Raw genomic sequence first — 26,269 nt, 5'->3', positions numbered from 1 at the left:
ACAGAAGTCATCTGGATTTGCAGTGAACTGCAAAAATAATTACCAGTTTCAGACAACTTCTGGTTTAGAATGAAATGTTTCCACATGTCATTACTTCCTACAGAATACCTACTCTAAGTCATCTAACATTTATATGACAATTGAGCTTCAATTTTTAATACTGCTGTTTTGTTTAGAGCTAATGAAAAAGTAATTAAATCTGACTGATCTTTTAGTACAGTAGTGTGTTATCCAAAGTAAATCCTTTTAGAAATTATTTTAGGCTCTTCAGTCCTAATTACAAATGTTACATATAGATTTCATTCCAAACCTGAACTCTACAGGGTTTTTTTTTTTTTGCTCATGATACTGATTATTATTGAAGTAGCAGTTTCTCAAAGCATAGAGTCAGCTTCATATATCCAAAAGTTCTCAGAATCTCTCCTGCGCACAGGACACCAGCAAAAGACAGCAATTTCTGATCAATGTGCATTACTAGCTTTAGATGTTGAAAGAGGATTAACCATCAACTAGCAATGCAAGTCTAGTCCACATTTTGCTGCATCATCACATTACTGATGTTAAAACCTGGAATGTGAGTGAACATGAGACTAATGATAGTATTTACACTGCTAGTATTTAAAGAACTGTTCAAGTGACTAGAGGAAACCAAGGAGAAGGTATGTGAAGCTATTACAAGAAAACACTTCAGTCTTCTTAATCTAAAAACTGTGAATTTTCTGTGGCTGTGCCTGAACCACAGCAAAAGAAGGATGAATCACAGATCGCCCTGCAATTCCAGACAGGGACTAGAAGATGTGATATATTGACATTTCTTCACCCAAACTGCCTGGATTTAACAGCTGACACCTTGGAGGAAGGATACCTGGGAATGACCTCATCATTGTGTAATGTTGTGAATGCAGAAACATTACCATCCTGATTGCTGTGCCTGTTCATACACTTAAGTGGCAGAATTGTATTTGAGAACAGGAACATGGCCAAGAAGTCAGGTACACTAGAAGACAGTCAAACCATGATCTTAAGAGATCACACTGGTTGCTGATTACTAGTATGTGCATCTGTGTGCTCGTGCATAGGGGTTTTATCCTTATAAACAAGCCTTGGGAAAAAAAAAAACTTAATTCCCTGATCTGTGTGTGAAAGATCATTAGTGATTTTCAGAAGTGCAGTTCAGCTGCAAGAGGCCAAACCTGCCAAGCTACTAACATTTCAAACAGCCTACCCAGCTGGAAAGTCAAATGGTTTTGGAGACCATAGGCTGCTATTCTCTCCCTAGAGTAAATGTAATCTCCTGAGAAGCTACATAAAAAGCCAAGGTTGTTCTTGGATAGAAGCAAGGCTAGGGTGGGGAAGCGGAGGAATGGTCAACAGCCGTTAGGCCACATCAAGCCACCACAAACTGCTGTCTCCCTCTGCTCCAGGTTTCTTGTAATTATCACCCATTTCCACCTTGTTCACTCTGTAACATAATGCGGCAGAAGTTGTTGGTCCAACCTATAGTGTACACAGGTGCAAGAAGACTTGGAATTAGAGAGGAAAAAACCAATCTGGGTTCAAAACTGAAACCATTTTTTCCCTGAAAAAATGATTTTTTTCTGTCCTGAATCCCCAAGCATTTGCCCTGGTTCACTACAAAGTAATCTGGAGTCCAATTTTGCCAGAAATCACAGTCATTCTGGTTTACCACACAGACCTCTTGACTCATGCTGGTGTGATTCCTAAGTACGGAGATCTTCATTCTCTGAGGACCAGTCTCAAGTTCATCTGGTGCAATAGAGACCAATCCGGAGTTATTGTTTACGTCCACAGAGGGCTGATGCAAAGTAATTTTGATCACTAACTGCTGAGTTCTGGATGTAGCTTCCTCTGCACCTCAGGAGCTTGGAGTTAAAGGTTTCCTTCTACTTCAGTAAAGCAGAAAATTACAGAGAAGTTCTGCAAGTTTTGTGCCATTCTTAACTCATCTTTCAGTGATGCTTTCCAAGATGCCAATCAAATTGTCCAACCCCAACAAGTACCCATCCTCCCTGTTGCCTTCTTGCCAGGGGATTCTGTGATCCAGTGTCTGCCCATCAGGGAGAAGGGTAGTCTTTCCAAAATCAATCAGCCACACATTGGCATTCCCACTGCCATCATGTACAAAAAGTAATGAACTTCCAACGACCTGCAAGATTGAAATGATGAGGTTAAAAATACATCTTCAGCCCTCCCCCATCACTTAAACACTTCCCGATAAGAAGGTGACCTCCTCAGATAGCCTGTCACCCAACAGACTTTTGGGCTGCACTTATCCATTGTTGACAATTTACATGCCCCATTTGCATAACCATTTCAATCAGTAAGGTATAAAAGGGCATGTAGATGAGAAATGGACACAATAGAATCTCACTTAGCAACAGGTCTCAATTTAAGCAATTCAGAAAGGCCAGTGGCTATTTTCAAACAGATCATGACCCCTGATTAACAAAAATATCTCCAGTGATAAGAGGACATCAGTAAGGTAAAATAAAATGCCTAATCTCAGAATCTTGAGCTGTAGCAAGCAGAACTTACAATGCTAATGATGCCTTCTGCACATCAAAGCACACAGGGAGAACATCTAAAGCAGAATTATAAATTATTTCAATGTAAATCCATTATAACTAATACAGCCCTCATTGTCAAACTACAACAGTGCAATTGTACCAAATGCAAACTTCCACACTGCCATTCCCCTGTAAAGATTCCCACCGGAACACACCAAGATTAGAGAAACCGCAGGAAACCAGTACTAATAAATCACCCTGTGCAGTGGCCCAGAGTTAAAAGTGCTGAGATATTATAAAGATGTGAGGATTTACTATTTCTCAAGTAGTTTAATCTTCTGTATCATTGTGATCAAGGCTTCGTGGTATCTGTGTTGTTAACATACATTAGTTTTGTTCTACAAACTCCTTTCTACTCATACAGCAGGCTATTCTTAAGTAGACCTGAATGACCAAATGAAGAAGCAATGCACCTCCACAACATTACACTCACTGCTCACCTCATGTCGCTTGAAGAAGTCTGAGGATTCAAGAATGACATTAATTTCCTGCAGACGCTTGAGGTATTTTTTCTAGAGGAAGAAGAGAAAAAAAAAACAAACAAACAAACAGCCCATAAACATTTAACTGAAGACTGAACAAAGATACTCTGTTTGCAAGAGTCAATATAATGAAGAGACCATATTAATTTTAGGCTAGAGGTCCTTCAAAACAACAGGTTCATAATTTGAAAGTCAATCTGAAAATACACTTCAGCAAGCTTTCATAGCGAATGAACAGACTGCAGTTCCTCTGCTGCATGTGTTACACTAAGCATACTTATCTGCCTTGATTTGGATGCAGTGAGGCTTTCTGCATCTGTTTTTTTTCCTTCTTAATAAAGAGAAAAATGTTTCAAGCAATTAAAAATCTTTCAGTTCTCTACAGTGAAAAGAGAATGAAATTGTGTCAGAGAGACAACGAGCTTCAACCATGGTGGGGGCAGTGGCGAGGATAAAAAGAATCAATGCCTAACTTATAAAGCTCTAGTGCACATTTTTAATGCTGCCCTCTGTTACCGTGCTGCTCCTGGAGGGTTAATCTGCCTCCATAATGGCTTCCACATTGCAGCAAAACACTATGGCATCCTTTGAAGTTTCAAAGAGATGTGTTATGCCATCTACCACATGCCTGCTGTGCTACCCATGAATTGCAATACAGGAATTGCTCTTTGAGATGAATTTCATACGTGTGAGCACAGCCAGTCATGAATCTCACTTCCTGCCTCTAGGCTCTTGTTTTTTCCTCCCCAGATTAAATTCCTAAATCACAGATTTTCCTGTCAACACAATCCTTGCTTAGATATCATCATCCCTCTGATGCAATTAACACATGTGGTCGAAGCTGATGGGAAGTTAGTCTGAACGACAGTTTGCTACCACAAGGCATTTAGGGTGAACTCATGACACAAGCTGACAGAACTGGTCTCAGTCAACTACTTCTCGCAGCCCAAGTTCCCATGTCCACCATGTCCTGAGAGAAACTGAAGTCCAAACCACTTACTTCCTTGGTAGTCTAAGTCCTATTTCATGTACCAAAGAAAGCTTGGCCCTGAAGCAAGTTCACTGGGCCCACAATCAAAGAAGAGTTCAAACTCACCAGAATAGTTGTGTTGCCCTCAATGAATTCCACAAAAACCTGTAGAACTTGCTCCTGTGTCTTCGTAGTTTTGAAGTTTGTGTTACATGTTCCATCTGCCTTCTGCACAAACCCACACAAAGACAGAGATGATTTATACCACATGCATATCATTCCCTTCATCAGTCAATCCTCTTGAACCATCAACAGTTCAGCTCTTGCTAAGCAGATGAAAGTGAGTAGTTGAACAGGAAGAGAACAAATAAACCAAGAAAGAAGTAGAGGAGAAGAGATACAAAAGCTGATTGGATAACTTTAAATGGCAGTGGCACTTCATTTCCTGTTGAGTACAAGGAAAAAAGAAAGCAAACCTCATGATATTACAAGCTTGCAGGAGGGTTTTATGACATGTCAGTGGTAGCAGTTGCAAAGTTCAGTGGGGCAAACGACAGTGAACTCTTTGGTTGTCCTCCTGTCTTGCTAGATGTAGTAAAACCCTGGCTGAGGGTGTAAGGGAACATTTCCACATCCAATTTTATTAGTCCTTTTTTTTTTTTTCTATTTGGTGAGGGTTTGTTGTTGTTGTTCGTGGGGTTTTGTTTTTGTTGGTTTTTCTGTTTTTCACTGGGGAAATCAAAGAATCGCGGTTAGGACTCAGTTCCCAATACACCTTTGAACATTAATGTGACCTAGAAGTCACAGAATGGAACAGAAGTTGTAGACAGGAACAACCTGGGATTTGCAATGCTACCAGTGACAAAGGTAACTGAATTTTGGCAAAGGAATGTTTAGGCATGCTTGTTCCACGTTGGTCTTGGAGAAATTCAGAGTATTTTAGCGCTAGCAGTAAGGTTCAGTACAGAAGTATCCTGCTACTGAAAAAAAGTCTTTATGTGCTGGTAGTGACCAGCTTGTGCTTCTGGAACTAAAAGTAAATAAGAACAGTGCATGAATCAGAGGTATCTGTCAACATAGACTATATGAATATGCATGTCTCCAGCAGTATCCCTGCTGCTTCAAGAGACACAAATAGGAGATTCTAGGACAATCGTGTAAAATACAGTAATTACTACAGTTGGAAATAAAAACCCACTAAAATCCTGAAGGATTATCAATCTGCTTTCCTCTCCACTGTATCAGAAAATCCCTCATTTTCATTATAAGAGCAAATCAGTAGGTCTTTAAAATGTGTTCTCTCCTACATATTAAGTCACTGTATCAAAACTGGATAAATTCAGCTCCAGTCTCGGCAGGTGAAACAATATTTATTCCACAGCTGAACTTGGCTTCTAACATATACATGAAAAAATCTCAATAATGCTAAAATTCCAGATCTCTCATGCAAGAGAATGAACTGACTGAATGGCAGAGCCATGCAGAACTGCCTCCCACCTACCAGACTTTCTAGCAGCAGAATAAACAGAATTTTCTTCCAAGGCTGTGGGCCAGATACAAGTGTGGCATATCAGCCTGATGAGATGTGCAAGTTATGCAAGAGCAGTTCAGCAGGTAGGCAGTGAAAGTTAGGAGTCGTCTGATCTGATGTATGATAATATTCAACAATCTGGAACTTCATCTGATGCCTCGTACCTCTTCAATGGAGTAAGGTTGTTTTAAAAATAATTTCTCCCTATGCCACAAATCCCAGTCTGGAATAGCTGCTCTGTGTTCCCTTTTCATCCTTTTTTTCTCTGAACAGACTAGTTGCTTGCTTCCTTGCAGTTGAGAAACACTGCTATGATTTTGCTCCTTTCCAGTGGTTGGCAGGAAATATAACTGCTGCCTGTCTTTACTTGCTGTAAACAGCATCCAGATTTTGAATGGTACCATCCCCAGGATTCTAAACCAGGGCTCTGCAACACCTCTGGATGTACCTGATCCCCAGGAGGCACCTGCCTGACCCACTTCTGGAAGTCATACCTTTGTCAAGGACTCCACATACACTCCTGCACAGCGGAGCAGTCCATCACACAGTGCAGCTCATGGGTCACTTGCAACACTTCTCATTACATGTGCAGTGACAAGGCTAGCAGGGCAGCGTTCACAGCTCCATAAAGTAGTGTTACCTATCTTAACCCATGTGGTCTCGCTCAAAGTCCTCTACAGACTTCCCTTAAAAGACTCTGGGTTATCTTAATAGATACACAAAGATTTATGAATCATATCTGATATCCTCCTGGGATTATGGCTATCCCTATCTACGGCTAAAGGAACGGTACCAAAGGAACCGTTTTCAAAGTGCACTGACATTCAGTGATAGAATGGGAAGCCAAAAATTCCAGTTCTTGGCCCGATGAATCTCTGCTCTGCAAAACTATTAGCTTCATAATGTAGAGAAAATGTTTGTGATGCCTAGCCTTCGGACAGGCCCTGCCAGAGAGGAAACATGCATTCAGAATCTGGCAGACACAAGATAGCAAGTGTCAGGTTCCAGCTGTGGGGAAACCAAATGGTTTGAATTACTTTTGATAGGAGGAAAAGTGACAAATCCCATAAATGAACCTGACATGATTTCAGAGACACGGAAGCAAGACAAGGAAAAGAGGCTGATCAACCCAAAGAGAAAAGGTACTCCACTGATGAAGGAGTGCATATAGCAAATAGAATCTCATTTATTGGCAGCCACGACACAGAAGGGCTTATATGATTTCACCTTCTTTGCTTCTGCTTCTTACTTGAGCAGCCATAGAACAGGAATATTTCTGAATGACCAAACTCAACATATCTTCTCAGCTAACTCCAGGAGTTACCAGTGCGATCAGGGAGAACATCCCCTTTTTCCCAACAACCACTAGCTGGCACCACTGACTCTTATAGGCTCTCCTCCCAAAATGGGGATCCCTGCAGAATGGTTTTGCTTTTCTGCAAATACACAGAATTGGATATACAGTTCAGCTGCAGTGAAACAGTGTAAGGAGCACTGACTAGCTGTATTGCTTGAGCAACTCACTTTCTGCCACCATTTCTCCATGTAAATAAAATTAGAGAATGATACCTACATTCCTCATAACAGCACAGGGAGAAAGAGGGAAAGGTAATGTAATTAAGTACTCCAAAGTATTTCCTGTGCTTAAACAAGGACTAAGTATTCATGTTTTGCACAGTTAGAGCACTGTCTCCACAGAGGGAAATATTACTCAGCCTTGTGCCATACTGCTCCTACCCATCTCTGACAAGCAACAAAACCACAAAGAACAAGCCATGAGACATTTTGAATCTCGCCTGTGCTCCCTGAGCTCAGTCACTCTCCAGGATTCAGCATAAATTTGTACATGTACACTGACCAACTATCTTTTCAAGACATACCTTAAAGGTCTCAAGATCATCTGGGTTTCTAATTCCATTACAGAGTATACAAAAACCTAAGTGGTATAGGAATAAAACAGGCATCTTGATAATATCGTTAGTTGGCTAAAGGGTAAGACAAGATCCTGTGTCTTGGCTGGACTGAAGCCAGACCATCTACCACTCAGACAGTTCCTGTATGATGATGCCTGTGTCTAACAGCCAGGAGTGGGTGGCACAGAGTACACAGAGGGCCAACACACCATGAGCCTGGAAGCCCCAGTTCCTCTATCACAGCAGGAGAATCTGTGAATAAGGAAGGGAGAAGACAACAGAGGGAAGCAGAGAAGAAGGGGGTATTTAAAGAGCCTCTGTCCATCAGCATCACCCTCTTTTATCCCTTTCTTATTTCTATGTGCTTGAATTGTGAAATGGAAGCAAAACTAATCTAGGTTATAATTTACAATGTCCTAATTGACCTAAATTAAATGTGTATACTCTGGGAACATCCTGACATCACACAGGGTAACCCACACTAGCTTCTTTACTGCTGTCCTGCCGTGCGTTTCAGGTAACAAGTAGTCACCCAGGGTGCAAGTGGGTTTGGACAGCCCTCACCATGCTCTCTGCTGCTACAAGTACACCTCTATCTAAACCCAAGTAAACTAGTTTAAGGTTGGTTGTGACAGGCCTACGCGTGCAAAAAACACGCTTCTGGATTCCAGCAAGTGCTAACATTCAAGTAATTGAGTCAGGGTTATATTCTGAGAGTAGGCTTCTGGGTAGGTGTCTGACATTGCCATGGAACACAACACATGGAGGATAGGGAGGTGATTCGAAACAGCCAGCACAGTTTCATCAAGGGCAAGTCCTGCCTGACCACCCTAGTGGCCTTTTATGATGGAGTGACTACATCAGTGGACAAGGGAAGGGTTGCAGATGTCATTTATCTGGACTTCTGTAAAGCCTTTGACAAAGTCCCCGACAACATCTTTCTCTCCAAACTGGAAAGAGATGGATTTGAGGAGTGGACTGTTAGACGGATAAGAAAGTGGTTGGATGGTTGCATCCAGAGGGTAGTGGTCAATGGTTCAAAGTCCCAGTGGACAGCAGTGACAACTGATGGCCCTCAGGGGTCCATATTGTGACCAGTGTCATTTAATGTCTTCTTTAAGAACACAGACAAAGGGATCAGTGCACTCTCAGCAAATTTGCAGATGACATCAAGCTGAATGGTGTGGTTGACACACCTGAAGGACAGGATGCCACCCAGAGGGACCCAGAAAAGCTCCAGAAGTGGGCTCATTGGTATCTCATGCAGTTTAAGCGCAAGGTGCTGCACCTGGATCAGGGCAACCCCTGGTATCAATCCAGGCTGGGGGATGAACAGATGAAGAGCAGCTCTACCGAGAAGGACCTGGGGGTGCTGGTGGGTGAGGCTAGATGTGAGTTGGCAACAAATGTGCACTTGTAGCCCAGAAAGCCAGTTGTATCCTGGGTTGCATCAAAAGCAGCGTGGCCAGCAGATGGAGGGAGGGCATTCTGCCCGTATGCTCTGGTGAGACCCCATCCGGAATACTGTGCCCAGTTCTGGGGTCCCCAGCACAGGAAGGACAGAGATCTGTTGGAGCAAGTCCAGAGGAGGGCCACGAAGATGATTAAAGGGATGGAACACCTCTCCTATGAGGAAAGGCTGAGAGAATTGGGTTTATCCAGCTGTAAAAGAGAAGGCTTTGGGGTGAGCTAATTGTGGTCTTCCAGTACCTGAAGAGAACCTATAAGAAAGATGGAAAGGGGCTTATTGCAAGAGCATATAGTGATAGGACAAAGGGGAACAGCTTCAAACTGAGAGTAGGTTTAGATTAGTTATTAGGAAAAAATTCTTCACTGTGAGGTTGGTGAGGCACTGGAACAGGCTGCCCAGAGAAATTGTGAATGCCCCATCCCTAGAACTGTTTAAGGCCAGGTTGGATGGAGACCTGAGCAACCCGCTCTAGCAAAAACTGTTCCTGCCCACAGCATGGGGGTTACATGATCTTAAAGGTCCCTTCCAACCTAGGCCATTCTACAATTCTATTTAGTATGAAGAATTAATTGGTAGGAAGTAAAATTGCCAAGCTTCTCTTGTGGTTGTAAGGTAGTATTCTAGGAAAGGTATAAAGGCACAGATTTATCTATCAAGAACAAACAGATGGACTTTCTTGATAGAGAAAATTTATTTTGGATTATTTTGGCTTTATTCCAGCTCCATCTATACTGGATATCATCATGTACTTAAAAGGAAAAGCGGTTTCCTCGATCCCAAGAGTATCTAAGCAAATGCTTTTAACATGCCTTGCAAATAAACATAACTGCAACAAAACCACTTCACTTGAAATAAATATGTATAGTTCCTGGATAAAAAAACGTAATTGCCTGGGGAGAGGCAGTTAATCCCTCTGTTCTGAATTCCTCCTTATAACAGTCTCAATTTCATTCTATCTATACTGTGTACCTCCTTAAGTCCTTCCTGTCAGGTCTCTGTGGTGGATTCAAGTATGGTTGATGAGTACTTGAAGCTTAAATTCATTGACACTGCTCTGTTACAATTACAATGAATGCTTTAAAACTGCACTACAGTGAACTCCACGGTTTCAGTTAGTGCATTCTCACATAATCCTTTGGACTAGCACTAGCTTTTTGATTAATCAGCACATCAAACAAAGTTCGGTCTCCAGGAACAAGCAGAAGTGAAACTATTACCTTAATTCCTTCAATCCTGAAACCCAGGTTGGCACTAGAGCTGATGGTTTCCCTCCACTGCATATAGCGGGGTTTGGTGACAGCATGCTGGGCATTCTCTTCAGCCGTGGGAGCAAGAGGATCCACTTCAATCATTTTTTTGTACATGTCCTTACGCAGCTTTGGTTTCTCTCGTGCCTTAGTCAACTCTTCCTCCAGGTACGTTCTACAAAAACATCCCATCCCAAAAAAACTGTAAGGACTTCTTAAACATTTCTTTTTACAACTTACAAACTGGCCTTAAAAAATATCAACCAGAAAAGTGTGTGTTATCGTTGCTCCAGTTTTGCATACAGGGAAACTAAAGAACCCAGAGTAGTGACTGTGCAGATGTATTTAGTGAAACAGCCGCAGGAAACAGAAACTGTCATTCACTTCTTGTTCTAACTACACCTTTACTTACTATTACAAGTTATTGTTATGTCCCAGTTACAGAACAGGAGAAAGATGAACTCCTACTGTGCCATGAAACAGAACCGTATTTTTAGAGGACAGCTAGGAGAGATCACTTAAAATCAAAAACAAATAGGACTTCTGAAGACTTACTGCATTCTCTCTTCAAAAAAACCCTAACATCAGTCATGAGTACTTTTTTAGGCCTCAGAAAGTTTAAGTTTTACTTAATGCATCACAGTGAAAGACAGAATCACTCTTCATATAGTAAAAAACTACAGAGTAAAGCTGATTATCTGAGCAGTTCCAAATCAGAAGAGGTAACTAAGAACAGGAAGGTGAAGGGTCACAAACTTTCCACATTTTGCTCTTATCACTCAATCCGTTAATCCGGTAACCATTAGAAAGACACTGCCCATGTTCTCTACGTTTCACCGGATTCCTGAAGCTTACACTTTGTCAGGTGCCTGGAGCTTACTTGCTTCATCACAGTGTAACAAATCAGGATGGCGTTTAGGAGATGCTGTCACTCATTGCCAGAACATCACCTACTCTGAAGGTGCTGATATGTGCTGCTGCAAATCCTTCTCCTCTTCCTTCTGAGCATACCAGTGCTACATATGTCTACCTTGATTTAGTTGACAATTCGTTTAAAATTTTCCATCTATTTGAAAAGGAATACCTGCACTCCTGTAAGTAGAGGAACTCATTTATGACAACAACTCTTGAGCATCTGAGCTGACACTCAAGGGATTACTATGACAGTTCATACCTCTCTACTGTTACTAGAGACTCCCAACAGATCCCTATCTATTTGTTATGCTTAGATAATATTATTAAGGTTTTCCTCTTAATCACAGACAAGGTAATAGCAACACTTTCAGATGTCAGATTAGGGAAAAACACAGGTCAATCCTGAGCAGATGGACAGCTCTTTACAGAAAAGATCAATATAAACGAAGACTCATTCAAGCGCTGGAAAGGGACTCTCATGCTGCTATTCAGCCATTTGCATTTGGAGATGGGAATTTTACTCTTTGTGTGGCTTTCTGAATCACTGCATACAGAAAGATTCAATGAACTGTCAGTGAATAAATCTTGTAGTTTTTTTCCCTTGTATTATCAGGCCACTGCAGAGAAACTTTGTCTTAAATCACCCCTGAAAATTTTTTTGATGTGGACAGTTTGTGAGTCTATAGATCAGTTAGTTTCCAGAATCCGTGTACAATCAGGTAATAACGGGACATATTGCCCTCAGGCTGTTCAAGGCAATTGCCACAACAATAAGTTGTCTGTACTGAATCCCAAGGATCCAAAAATGTTACCACACTCCTCCACACAGAGAATGACAACATCTCTCCCCTCCTCCAGATGCACATGGGTTAGAAAGCACTTTCTTTTTTATTTACCCCACCTGATCCCCATCTTGCAGTCCATCACACTTGGCCCTTCAAAATCAGTAAGCAAGTCATCCAGCTGAATGTAGCTCTCGCCATCTCTCTCCACCACACCATGGAAGCAAGGGACACAGGAGCGTAGTGGGTCTTTCATCAATCGTTCAAAACACTCTTTTTCATTCTCTGAGAAGCGTTTGAGAATCTTCCCACTATCAGCTGCCTTAAAACTCCCTAAAAAAAGAAATCAAACAAGTGCTGACAAGATTGATATGCAAAAAAAAAACCTTCCCCCGCCACTCCAGCTTCATCTACCTCAGCCTCATGGCACCAGTTAAAGATCTCCCCCGAATACAAGAGATAACATGCTTTTCATAAAAAATAAAATACACAGGACAAACAACCATTGGCAGCAAAAGTCCATTTGGCTACATTCCCATGTTAGAATTTATAGCTTTAAGGAGTGTAGCTGCTCCAGGCCATTGGGCTGGTGTTTGCTTTTTTTCCAAGCTAAAGGTCTTTGCTAGGTTATTAAACAGTACTATACTTACTCAAATGCACAAGAAGAAGCCACAAGCCAGAATTCATTAATCCTCTGACAGGCTATTTTAAAGCTGCATAACCCTGCCAGCACTGGCTTTGTCCTTAATCCTCGCACAGGGTATATATACCTGCTGAGTGTGTACGTACAGAGGCAGTGCAGTCAATCAGTGATCCTTAAACAGCCAGGAACAGGCCAGAAGCCAAGCACTGCCCTTTCTACACACACAGTGACTGCGCAAGCATTTACCTGCAGGTACTGCCTCTTCTCTGGAAATCTGCTAATACCCTGCCGGTACAGTCTGTAGTGAAATTGTCTTTTTTACAGTCTTGTGTCTGAATAGTATCCAGTACAAATGAGTCTGCATAGGCCACAATTAGCAGTAAGCAGACTCTAGTTGTGTGGAGATTCCTGACCAAACACTCTACTGTCTTGCAACCTGCCAAATACAGCTGAGGAAAGTACACATTTCATTCAGAGGTACCCTTTAATCTACGTGAAACAAACTGGGCACCAAAGTAGAAACCTTGTTACTCCTGGGGAAAACGCTCAACTTTTATCACAGCAAGTTCCTTCAGTCATTGCAAACAAGTTCTTCTCTGACAAATCCTAGAACTGGCACTGCTTCAGCACAAGGGTAAGAGTGGTGATGGCCCAGGTTTTAGTCAGAAAAAACCTGTCATATCAGAGAAGAACAGCTGCAAAAAGGATGGACTAAACACAACCACAGAAAACTATTGAAAGGAAACCAGAACAATATCTCTCCTAATCAGCTTCTAGTAAACTCTTAACTGTCCTCTTCCACCCTACTACACAAGTCTCCACAAGGTTATGATTACATGACTAGTACATCACTCCACGCAGATCAAGCCAACTCCATACACTCTGTCATAAAATCTGCACCAAGACTGGGTCATCTTGGCACTCTGCGTGATACAAGTCAGCCCCACCAACAACACTGTGCAAAATGCCGCTACGCAATTCCTAGGGCTAAATAAATTCCTCAGCACAGCTTTGAAGTGCAACATATTATGCATTACCATATAAAGAGGTGGTTCAGGTACTTCATTACAGCATGATGCAGCGTAGGTGTCTGCCCACATGTGTACTAATAACCCCCCTCACTAGCACTGCATAGGAATTAAATGAAGCACGAGAGATGCAAACATGATGACTTCCATTTGTTGTTTTTTTTGCCTTGCCAATGAAACAAAGCCTACATCAAGAGCACACTTACCAACTTCTACAGGCATGAAACTAGAACCCACCAACTGAGCTGCTTCACTCATTCAGTGAACAGTGATGGGCTCACAATGCAAATACCTGGTCAGCAAGTCAATTTTTACCACATTTGTTTTTCACCCAAAGACCTACACTAAGATGAGGAGTTTGTGGTTGATGTTAGAAATGCTGTGCTTGCCAGGGCTGAAGCACATACAGACATGAACAGTAATCCTTCCCACCTGTATGTCCAGCCAGCTGCACCCATGAGTAGCGTTTCTTGAAGGGGCTGATGACTGGTAAGTTAACCATGGTTTTGATCGTATGCCATGCCTTTTTCTGGAAATCAAAGAAAAGAAACATTACGTTGGCAGAAATCCTGACATGCCACAAATGTATCACATAGCTTCATGCGCATTGAATTGTTCCTCACTAATTTGTAAGTGCTCAGAGGTGGAACCACAAAGCAAACACTATGAGCACTGTCGGAAAAATATGCACACAAACCCAAGAATGGACAAATAAAGATAACGCCCTACCATGCACAAGAAAGCTACTTGTAAGAAACAAAAAAAAAAAAAAGTCATACTGCACGTCACAGGCCTGTTCTTAGCCACACCTCACTCTCTCTGTGTCTGAGTCACACAGTATGCGGACAGCAGATGTTGAACGAACACACACACATGCACACATACGCACATTTAAGTTTCCATGAGACATGCACATAAGCTGCTTGCCACTGTCAGCAACACTTCCTTTCCCAGAGAACTTCAGCATCACCTCATGACTAACGGCTTTCTCCAGGTCAGCAGGTAAGTCTTACTGTGACAGACACATAGAAAATGTATCTCTAGTTGGACATGGAACTCACCCAGGTCCCTCAGCACCCACTGACCGTGTGCTGTAGAATCTCCTCCAGGTCACAAATTTTCCTGCTCCCTCCCCTCTTTCCCAATCCTGTTACTTTTTAACAAAGCTGGGCATTGCTCTGGCAACCTTTGGTGTACATGGTGCAGCTGTTTGGGTACTGCCGCAGGCAGAGAGGGAAACAGAACAGCTGCTCACAAAGAGCAGCTGAGTGCTCTGTGACAAAAGCAGAAAGGAAAAAAAAAAAAAAGTAGAAAGTGAAAAAGTCTCATGCTGTGGAACTCAAATGCAGGTGGGAGAGAACCACAGCCTACCAGCATTCATGTTACACACTGAGGAATCCCAAAGTGCTTTACAGACAAGGGGAGCAGCCTTATTCACCAGAACATGATACTCTGCTGGAGAAGAAAAACAGAGCTGCACGATACTCTTGCATGACAATTTAGCGCTAAGGGGTTTTTGCTGAGGTCAAGTATAATTGGGGATTAGGCTGCATTTACAGAAGTGCTTATCAATGGCCTAGCTGGAATTCACCAAAATCAATGGGAGGCATTGATGCCACTGAAAATAAGTTTAGGTACTAGCTCATCACCTGAAAAATCCCCATTCAAAACAACCATGCCTATTCATGCAATATGAATACTGATCTGACGATTTAGGTGCTTGGGATACCTCATTTTTATTGTCTTCTACACTGTACTCCTGTAGAAGTGAAAAATAGGAAAAGTGACATTGCAGGCAATGATACACAGGCAAAACGTTGCTCTCCAGATCCCACTCTGACCTGGCTACACTTGCCCAAACTTGTTCACTTCAAACAACATTTTTTAAAAAGTATCCTCTAGCAACACTGGTCACCATGTGAGGACAAAACCCTGCAGCAATCTTAGAATGTATTAAAATGATATGTGAACTCACAGACACAAGCAAACTTTCTTTTAAGGATTTGTCTTCCCAAGGAAGTTTCATGTCAACCTTTGAGTGAAGCTGGCATATCAATATAATCACCATGTGAGTATACTTACTCTGAAATAACATTGCTTCTCCCTATTTAACTTCATTTGGTTTTGAACAGAGTTCAAGCTAAAATGAAGTCACTCTTGGTCAGATATGAGCCCAATGCATCTGTAATACTTTTGAAAACACACTATGCCAGTGAGAGGAAGCAGAGAAAATCCTGGATGTTTGAGAATTACGAAGACTCAGTCGCACTTAATAGAACTCCACAGCTGTTACTAGCTCTAGCTAAACTCCAATTTCATAAATAACTTCTGCAGGTTTAAATGACCCTTTCATATGCTATATTATTTGGATTTCATATTTTAGATTATTTGCCTTAAGCTGTTCCAAACTGCAGCCTTATAGTGCTAAACAGCAACGTGCCTCTATGGCAGAGCTAGCTGCTGTTTAGTGAGGATGAGAGACTCTTGTACACCACTTAAACATGTCCATAGACTCCTTCTGGAAGAAAGTGCAATGTAAATATTGTTATTCAAGTAGCAAAGATATATTATTTTTGTACAGTTTATTTGCCACATTTAAGTGATAGCAGAAGTCCTTTAGTCTACTTTGCTGTTTCTACTACAGAAGGACACAGCTCCAAGTTATTTAAAGAATAGGCGAAAGAAAACATGATTCTGAAGTAAAATGACCACTTTGAATGTAACTCCTGCTAAAGATTTAGTTTTTGAAGATCCTATACCCATTTTCAGGGTAACACTGCCTTTTTCCCCATGCCTTAATCAGAAGTCAGCATTGCTCCACAATCCTTCCATAAAGATCAAAATATATTCATCATAATGTTCCACTTCTAACAAACTGCATCCTCTTTCCCAATGACTTGTCATACTGCTATATCCAGCAGTAATGAGAAGCACAGGTTTTCAAGGAATGCACATCAACTGTCAATGCAACATCACACTCCAGTGGCTCTCCCACCTCCTCCCTCCCACCAAATTTTTAGAGGCTGAAGCTTTTATTTGTACTGTGGGTGTGAAGGAGAGACAATGGGCCAAATTCAGCCCCAGCTCAAGTGGACTTTGGCTGCTTAGGTTACAGGTGCCTTGGATGAGTATGTTTAAGTTACTCATCCAACAAACAGACGCTGACAGTTTTTATTTACTTTTTTTAACATTTTAAATAATTTCTTCACAAAACCTTTTTTTCCCCCCCTCAAGACAGGGAAAGCATAAGGCTCAAGCTAGGAGAAAAAGGATTGCTTTCAGACTCATGCTGTGGAGCATGCTGCCATCAGCAGGGGTTCAGCAGTTGCATATTCCTCTGTTGCAACTTCCAGTCTCCCAGCTAACTCAACCAGGATACAAACTGCCAGGATGCAAGCAGAGCTGCATACTGTTGAAGCAGTGGTGTGAGTGGGAAGATGAAAACTTTGTGACTGCTGTAGGAGGAATCTTTCTCACTTCTATTTCTAAAGCAAGATTTTTTCTTCTTTGTTAGCAATGGTATTATGTGCTTTTCAAATCACTGTTTTATGCTGCTATGGCAAAGAGGGCTTCTACCATTGTCCATTGGTATTCGCAATCCTTATTTCTCTCGGTACCTGTTTCTTCTAGATTCCTGCTCAGTCTTCCATGATCTTTTGCTCTGCCTGGGTTTCTCCAAGACCTCATTTTTCTAGATTCCCAACAAAAACTCAGATATCCCTGTATTGTATCTGCATTCATGACTGCCTGAATCAGATGCTCTTGACATCACTGATGCTGTTTTATATGCCTCTTGAGATCAATATACTCAAGAGTTTTCCAATAGTAAAAAAGAAAGCATTCCAAAAGAGTCAAGAGGCAAATATGAAAAGTATTAACCTTCTTAGATTCAGTATATAAATTACTCAATGTGAATTATAACTGACACACCATATAAACCTCCTTAAGCAATAAAAGGTGTGGAACAATAAAGAGGGGAAAACCTAGTTTCCTGCCAACAGGTCAGCCCATGTGACAGGCTGACATGGTAAATGCATCCCTGGCAGCAAATGGACAAAAATTCAGGGAAGAGAATGGGAGAACTGATTCCAGCAATGCTGACACAATGCACGAAAAGGACTGTGGTTTGGTACCTGACACTGATCTGTTATCTGAATTACTCTTTTGAATCACTTCTCTGAATTTGAAGCACAGATTTGAAGTATACATCCATGCACACTTGTACATGTGGCACACCTGCTTTATGTTAGCATGGCATATCCAGGCAAGATGCCAGATGAGGTATTCCCAACATATTCAACCCTGGATAATGGTGGCTCCTGCCATCATGTCTAACCATTAAGAAAGAGCAAAGAGCAGCAGCAACTGAGCACTACTGGTTTCTGTGAGAAGCTTTCTCCAGGCCTTTCCTCACGATGACCGCACAACTTTAATATGTTACTAGTATGGAACAGCACAGCCATGACCCCAGAACATGCCGAGTTGGAAAGGATCCTGCACAAATACACCAGTAGGACTTGCCCAATCAAAAACCACTAAAATTACTGGGAGGTGTTTCATCCATTTCAAGAGGTTTTGACTCCAGACCTCACTGTCCCCAGGAATTAATCTCCAGGGACTACCAGGCTTTCCTGAAACCCTCCCACCACTTCAGGAGAAGGGCTGTAACATCCTAATAGCCAACCTCACTGAAGAGATTTGTGCAAACTCCCTGAATTGGGGGGGGGGAGGTTTTGGTTGCAGTATAGAACAACCAGCATCTCTTTAAGCATATGATGAATTCCTTCAGGGACAGAAGAGCCACTCTAAAGGCAATGGGGGATAGGGACCTGAACCTTCCTCTGCTGTTCTGTGGAAAAATAAAATATCTCTCTTATTTAAGGGTAAAATGAAAAGAAAACAAATATCTCAGTTCTGCAAATGCCTTAAACACACATAACTACCCTCAGGCAAGCTTCGACAAGTAGGTAACATACACAAGATTTTGTTTCACTTACTACTTTTCAGCAATTACAATAATTAAAAACATCAATCATGTTTAAATTAGTGAGGGAGTATAAGAAAAATCTTTTTTTCAGAAAAAGTAATTCAGCTTTAATAGTTCTAGCATACTACTTGAAACTATAGTGAGCTAAAGAACAAAAGAACATCAAAATTAACATGAATCAACAGCGTTATTTAAAAGCGTCCATGATTCCACCAGCAGCAGAGTGGAGGACTAGTTTCTTGCCTGAGCTCGTAAATCTAAATGGAAATTCTACTAGACTACAGTAAACAATGACCCTTGAATCTTTTTTTTCCAGAAAGATTTCAACAGTTTCTTTCTCTGAGATCCTGTTGTCTTTTTTTGTGCACTAGCACAAAGCCTACACAAGCCTACAGAGAGCTATTATGACAGCAAGAAACAAAAGGAAAATGAGAAGGTTTTTTTGTATTTTTTTTTCCTAAAAGGCTTTAAGAAAGAGTACTTAATTGTCAGTCATCATTATCTACTGTTCTCTTAAAGTCTTTACATCATTTAGGCTAAATTCTGCCACTCTGGGACATGGGGGCTGAAATCTGATCTATAAGGCTCGTTGCCACTGCCTACTCAGTGTCTCACTAACTCTTAGAAGGAACAAAGTTCCTCCACAGGGACTTGCAAGGAGTACAGAAAACTATAATTATCAAAAAGCAACTACACGCATTTCAAAATAATCCTGTAAGAGCCGTGTGTCGAAAATGCAGAAGCACTAGAGCACCACCTTGCCTGGGGATCTTGGCACACATAGAGAGCAGCAAGTACATGAGAAGGTGATGGGTGTTGGCCTCTTTCGGGGCACAGTAACCATAGTAATAGTGACTGGAAAAGTTACACCTGGGAACTCATCAGACCAGTAGCTGGAACTGCCTTCTGCAACCGGGTCCTAAACTAAGAATTACTAAGCTGGGTATCAGTTATGACTTATCTGTGCACAGTATTAGTCATTCTCCAGTAGCTCACTTTTCTGCTGTGATGGGGTTTTTTTTGCCCCCAGTTCTCTTCCATTTTCCTCCTTGTCACACACTAGCACCAATATTACTCTGAAAGACACAACAAATCCTCATGAGGTCCGTAATATTACTCCCAGAGGTGTCCCAAGTCACAGTGTGAGCAGGTGGTCACTCTCAGTTAATCACAGTTAATAACTGTTCCTTTTAAACTCTGTGTATCTTACACAGTTTTATCATTGCTTCACAGAATCACAAAAAGGGTAAAATTGGAAGGGACCACAGTGGGTCATCTGTCCAACCTCTCTGCTCAGAGTCATCCTAGAACACAAGGCACAGGATTGCATCCAGATGGTTCTTATATATCTCCAGTGAGGGAGACTTCATAACATCTCTGGGCAATCTGTTCCAATGCACACTCACCTGCACAGTAAAGAAGTTCTTCCTTACATTCAGGTGGAACTTCGTGAGCATCAATTTCTGCTCATTGCCTCTTGTCCTATTGCTTGGCACTCCCAAGGAAAGAGCCTGGATCCTTCCTCTTGACACCTTCCCTTCAGATACTTATAGACATTAATGAGGTCCCCTCTTAGTCATCTCTTCTCAAGGCTGAACAAGGTTCTTCTCAAGGCCCAGCGCCCCCAGCCTTTCCCTCATATGAGAGATGGTCCAGTCTCCTAATCATCTACATAGCCCTCCTCTGGACCTGCTATAGGAGCTCATGTCTCTCTTGTACTGATGAGCACAGAACTGAACACAGCACTTCAGATGCAGCCTCACTAGGGCTGAGTACATGGGCCAGGATCACTTCCCTCGACCTGCTGGCAAATGCTCTTTCTAATGCACCCCAGGATACCATTGGCATTCTTGGTCCACAGTTTTACTTTTTATAGTATACATAATTACTTCACTGAAAATGTTTTCAAAACCCTCTGAGTTAATTTTATCTAGAAAGCCCTTGTTTTATTTATTGCAGTTTATTAAAACTGAAATCAGTTTGAAAGCTAGTTAGTTTTTATAATTCTCTATACCATTTTATTCAATTATTTATTAATTGAGAAAATTAAACTAACATATTCAGATCTGTTCTCTGTTTTCATTAGTATTTGTCACTTTATTTGAATTGGCTTTGACCTGACTTACTGGACCTACACAGGTAAAGAACTTAAATGTAGTTCCAAAGCTACTAGCCATATTATCTTAATGAACTAAGCCTAGCCCAAACAAAACTTTGTTTTCACCTATTTCAATGTAGTTAATACCTGCCACTACCATAGAAAGCTTCCATAAGAGATAATTTTGAGCAAACCGTAACTAAGGCAGTTACTAGCCTAATTTAATTACCATTATTAGATTTGCTTCTCTGTGAATGTAATCAATAACTACAGTCCTATAATTACAACCTATTAACAAGCATAATCACACAACACTTTAGCAACTGAAGTGTATCTACTGCTTTGTCAGAATCACAATACTCTACCAAGACAAGTTGTTATCAGCATAATTTCCCCCATACTAATGACTTTTCCAGGGGCGCAGCCTCACAGCAGCTGGCTTCAATGGTTATTAGGGGTTTAATTTTTTCAGGGGAGCTCTGGGACAGCTCATCATCTCATGGAGAGAACTGGGGATTTGAGTGATGTTATATATATTAAAAAATTTAAAAAAAAAAAAAAAGATAGTGAGAGTTGCTGAGCAACACAGTATCTTTCCGGTTACAGTAACAAAATTTGCCTACCAAGGGACTCTGGTTTTGAGTTCTTTCATTTTGAGGCTTAGTGTAGTTGTCTTTGCAGATCTGAAAGAGGCAGGCAGTTGACTTGGTCAGATCCAGAAACAGTAGACATTTTTACACCAAATGTAAGCAAAGTATAATTATCCTTGGTGTTTCTCCTAGTAACGTATACAGATATATATATACACACAGTCATGCACACTTCTAAATTATCTAAAGCAGATAGTAAAAGCTTTTCATTGCAGTTAAAAAAAAAAAAAAAAAAGTAATGGAATTTTGATTAATTGTCCAGACTATAACAACTCCTAGGCTTGGGATCATTTGATATTTGAAGAAACTTAAAACACCTAACAAAGCATGGAGAAAGTGAAGCGTACATGACAATTTTCCCTTATTTGCTGGGAGAAATATAACTTAAATATCCACAAAGGTTCTGTGTAGGGAAGCAAGGCACAAGATCTTCCCATAGCTAAATCAAAAATACTCCAAATAACAACAACAACAAAAATCCCTGAATTTGTCATACAAGGCACTTACTTTATACTTTCAGCAGCTTGTTTCTGTGCTTTTGCCCCTTATTAAAGGTTTGTGGAATCCTCAAGCTAAGGAGATTCTTGCTGCCAAGTCTACTACCCACTTGGCTGAATCAGACATGAATCACAAATTGAGACAAAGATCTCAATGGGTGGGAGGTGAAAGAGCAAGTCAAGAAGAAGGATGCTCCCAAGCGTATGTGAGCAAACCCTCACACAAACCTTTATAACTAAGTTTCTGAGTGCAACACTTAATTCAGCTCCCAAGATAGGGTAAGGTTCCTACAACAACTGACTTAGCCCTTGTAATATCACATTTTATCTTCTCTTGGTCCTGGGCAGGAAACAGGTTGCTGATGCACACAAACACTAATCTGCACAGTAGTGATTGTTTATCCCCGGACAAAAAGGTATTTAGGGCCAGAATGTTGCTCTACGATACCTTACATCTGGACAGCATGGTCCAAAGTCCAGAGTCTTGAGCATCAGCTTTACAAAGTCTGCGCCCTGACATGCAACAGCACCATTCTTCAGACTGTCTGAGGTGCTATGGCAACCAATGCCAACTGATAATTTGGCCAAATCACTGAAATTGGCTTTTTGCCAGGGCAGCTGTGTTACTTCAAATGCTGTCGGCTGTCGCTCAAGGAATACAAACAGAATAACCATGTCCGTGGTCAAGGATATCCCTGAGTGACCTCCACCTGCTGGATGCCTTGGCAGTCTTGACCATCCTTGTATCTGCTACAGTCCGCAAGGGAACATAACACTCACTGCTTTGTCATACAATTGATCTTCCTGTGCTGTGCAAGTGCCAGCTGGAGCTGTAAGACTGATAACAGCAAGGGAGAACACGTGCTCCTAAAGAATGGCAGTTTGCACGCTACGCAAGCAGCTTCCTGATCAACACCTCTCATCAGACTGCCAGGCAAACTGTGACTACACCTTCTTCTCTCCCTCCCTCTCTTTCACCATTCAGCCTCCAAACCTTTGAGGAGAAACAGTGCTCAGCCTGTACTTAGCCCTTGATGCTTCTGGCTTTGCACTCAGCCGTGGGTGAGGGCCACAGCTGCTCAACCAGCGTTTGGCAGGTGTATCCTCTGACTGCAGGGTTTCCATTTCCTGTTTATTCTGCACTCATGATGGGCAGGGCTAAATCTTCAGAATCATAAGAAACATTTAATGCAATAACCAGAAACAACACTGCAAGTCAGAAGCCTCAGGTTCCTGTGTTTTCTCCTCTGTCATGCCCTACCATGCAGTGAAATGCACGTATTATTTGGCTTTGCTATCCTTTAGGATACTTGGTAAGCTTGCTGAGTGTTCATTATGTCTGGGCAAAAGGAAAAAGTGAAGGTTAAGAGAAATGGATGGCTGGTATTGCACTAAATTACTAGAAGCACAAAATCCCATGTCCCACTCCACAGCTGGATTCTATTTGTAACTCCAGGAGCAAATTCCTCTCCAAATCAGAGGAAAATGAACGACAAAGACGCAAAAGCATTGCTTGCCTTCCTGGAAACAGCATCAAGAGCCACAGTCTGCTGACTGTTCTACAGGAATCGATGTTGGCATCTTGTTTCTGGTTATAACAAATTGAAATATCTACAACCTCTACATTATTCCCAGGCCAAAAGACAAAATAGTCAAGTATAGATGGCTTTAAAGTTGCACTGTCATAAGGGTTTCCTTATCTCACAGATATGTTGACTGAAAGATTTTATTTTAATATTATAAACATTTTCTGTTCTAAGGGATACTGAACTGTCTATCTTTCATAGCAGGCATTACACATGGCCATTATCTCTACTTTCACAGCTTGTGCTCTGCTCTGAAAGACACTGGTTCTCTAACAGGATGGAGCTCTACCACCTATCCCCACTGGACACAGGAAAATTGAACCAAAGACATTCTGCCTGTACCAGGGTTTTGCTAGAACATCAGTCTTGCTGGAAACTGAAATTTTATTATCCAAGAAGTAAATGGAATGTTCCTCACTATAGGAAAGTTGACTCACTTTCAAAGCCCAGACATCTGAGATTTGTTCAGGCTGTCCATCACCCAGAAAAAGTCTGTGGTAAATCAAACTTCACTTTAGCAGATGGTGTGAAAGCAGGAAAGAAATCTTTCTTAACCTCCAAAACAACTGCAGTTTAAATCTTTGGAAACAGTTTAGCAATTTGATAATTCTCTGCCCATCCTCCACTTCTCCTCCACCTGTCATGGGTCTCTGACTGACATCATCAGTTGTGAGAAAGGGACATCTAGAAAGACAACACCTTAGATGATAAAATAAACCTAACATCCTATCAGGTAGGAAACAGAATTATCAGTTCCAAACAGGATGAATATTTGGGCATACTTAAAACCCAAACAGATCCACTCCTATCTATACATAGACCAATACACTGGTTTAGCCTAAAACATAAATGTAATTTTTTAAGGTACAAACGTGTCATTTGTGAACCGTGCATGACCTCAAATCCAAATGTACTGCAAGCGCCAGTTCATTTAAATCAGGTGTAATTTCTGCATAACATCAAGAGAAACTGTCTGGCAACAACCCAGGAAATAACTTCAAGAAGCTAATCTCCCCTGAGTGAACTTGGGAAGATGAAGCATGTACTCCATCTCACTTGCTATGGTGGTGCACGCAGTTACCTAGAGATACAGCTCTGTCCTGCCTGCCCAGCAGTTTGGGGCTAGGCTCACCACCAGTTCAACACCCCAGTGATTCAGTGGCCACAAGACAATCTCCACTTCGAACAGATAAAGAGAAATAAAGAAAATTTTGATGCATATCCTTTATTTACACTTTCCTACTCACCAGGAAACACTACCATCAGACTCCTCTCTTCCTATCTCTAGCAGCTTGGGCTAGTGGACACATGTTGAAAGCTTACTGTGCTTTGAACATGTCCTTGTGTAAGGGCCCCAGAAGCCATATCCCATATATCTCCACTGAGATTCTGCCTGAAAGAAATACAACATCGTAATAGTGGGAGACTATTGTGCTATAATTAATTTTTTTTCTATAGGAAATGACAGGAAGCACAAGGATAGAATTAAAGTTGCTGTAAATACCTACAATCTGTGATGATTGTGCTCCCTTTTATTTGCTATTCCAAGAAAGTTTTGACAAACTGCAGGAAAATTCAGGGATGAATAACAACCATCATATTGCTGAGGCCAAAATAATTGTGTTTGTTTATCCTGAGAGGACCAAGCATGGCAGCTGTTTTCTAATACACAACAAGGTTTCATAACTATAAGAGTAGTCAATTGTTCTCCGTGATCACTGGGAATGACAAGAACAAATGGCTTTAATGCACAACAAACCCAAAATATTCAGGTGAGATATGAGAAAAGGAGTTTCTGGGGTATCAGTGAGTTTTAAAACAAGCTTGACAAATGCCTGTAAAGTTATGGTCTAACTCAGACACAGGAGAGACCTGCCACCAAGACAGAACTGGGCTGCTCCCAGTGTCAATGAGTCGCAATACTTTCAAAGGAGTCCTTGTCATAAGCCCCAAGATGGTTCATCATCAGTGTCTTATGATTACTTATGTCCTGCAGGACTGTGAAGAAAGTTACGTGACCTCTTTCTGTGCTTTATTTACCTTTCCTAAAAGGTATTAAAACATTAATTTAGAAAATTAAGTCAGGTAAACCAACACTTGTCCACAAATAATGTATTTTTAAATTATTGTACACATGCATGTATATAGCCATATACATATAGAGAGGCTACCAATAGGTATTGATTTTTAAAATGTTCTTACATAAGTTTTTTCCTTCTTACCGTAATAATTCAGCTTCTAACATCCTACAGTGTCAGACACCCATTTGCAAAAGATCTGAGCAAAGTCTACTTTTTCAGTATGGGATCTAGGTCCAGACATATGTCCTTTCTCTGCTCCAGTTCCCATAACTGCAGGCTGTAACAGCCTTACCTCAGAACTCTGTTGAATAATTTAAGTAATTAATGCCTGTAAACTAAATTAGAGGCACTCAAACAAGACAGTCAGGTACTCAAATAAGCAGCAACATAGTAGTAAGTGAAAAGGATCATTAGAGTCTAAAAATACGTCATGTAGAAAACAGATCAGACAGACACTGGTAGTGGTTTGCCATCTGCTCTTCTAATCTATCACAAGACAAAGTCCAGTACTCCATCTCTCCTTCCTCATCTCCTCCAAACTCACGCCTCCATTATCCTCCAAAGAAGCATAAGCAGTTACTGCTTCACCTATCATGCACTCCACTATTCAAACACGGCCCACCCTTTGCAATGGAATGCAAGTGTCAACATGCGATAGGCACTGTTGTTTAGCGGGGTGTGGTATTTACCTTGGAAAAAGCCACATCCCTCAGCAACCACTGTAATAACTCTGAGCTTTAGCAGAGTAACTGTGAGATTATTCCAAACCACTACGCTGAAGGGATTTCAAAAGCAAAAAA

General features: G+C 41.3%; 1 protein-coding gene across 2 annotated transcripts in view; it reads right to left on the bottom strand.

Moving 5' to 3' along the window:
• Window positions 1-26,269, bottom strand: part of ITPKA (inositol-trisphosphate 3-kinase A) — a 39,219-nt gene continuing 12,950 nt past the window's right edge. For both annotated transcript variants that reach the window (XM_027887844.1, XM_027887855.1), the window contains 6 exons: window positions 14,003-14,099; window positions 12,019-12,232; window positions 10,173-10,377; window positions 4,167-4,268; window positions 3,029-3,100; window positions 1-2,167 (listed from right to left, as the gene is read on the bottom strand). In XM_027887844.1, the coding sequence (XP_027743645.1) occupies window positions 1,964-2,167; window positions 3,029-3,100; window positions 4,167-4,268; window positions 10,173-10,377; window positions 12,019-12,232; window positions 14,003-14,099 (894 nt within the window). In that variant the 3' untranslated portion in view covers window positions 1-1,963. The remainder of the gene's footprint in view (window positions 2,168-3,028; window positions 3,101-4,166; window positions 4,269-10,172; window positions 10,378-12,018; window positions 12,233-14,002; window positions 14,100-26,269) is intronic.

This window comes from Empidonax traillii, unplaced genomic scaffold, assembly GCF_003031625.1.
Source record: "Empidonax traillii isolate 1590-97213 ecotype Southwest subspecies unplaced genomic scaffold, ASM303162v1 scaffold11:size2795301, whole genome shotgun sequence".
NCBI classification, from domain to species: domain Eukaryota; kingdom Metazoa; phylum Chordata; class Aves; order Passeriformes; family Tyrannidae; genus Empidonax; species Empidonax traillii.
This window is presented reverse-complemented; position numbering and strand designations above follow the sequence as displayed.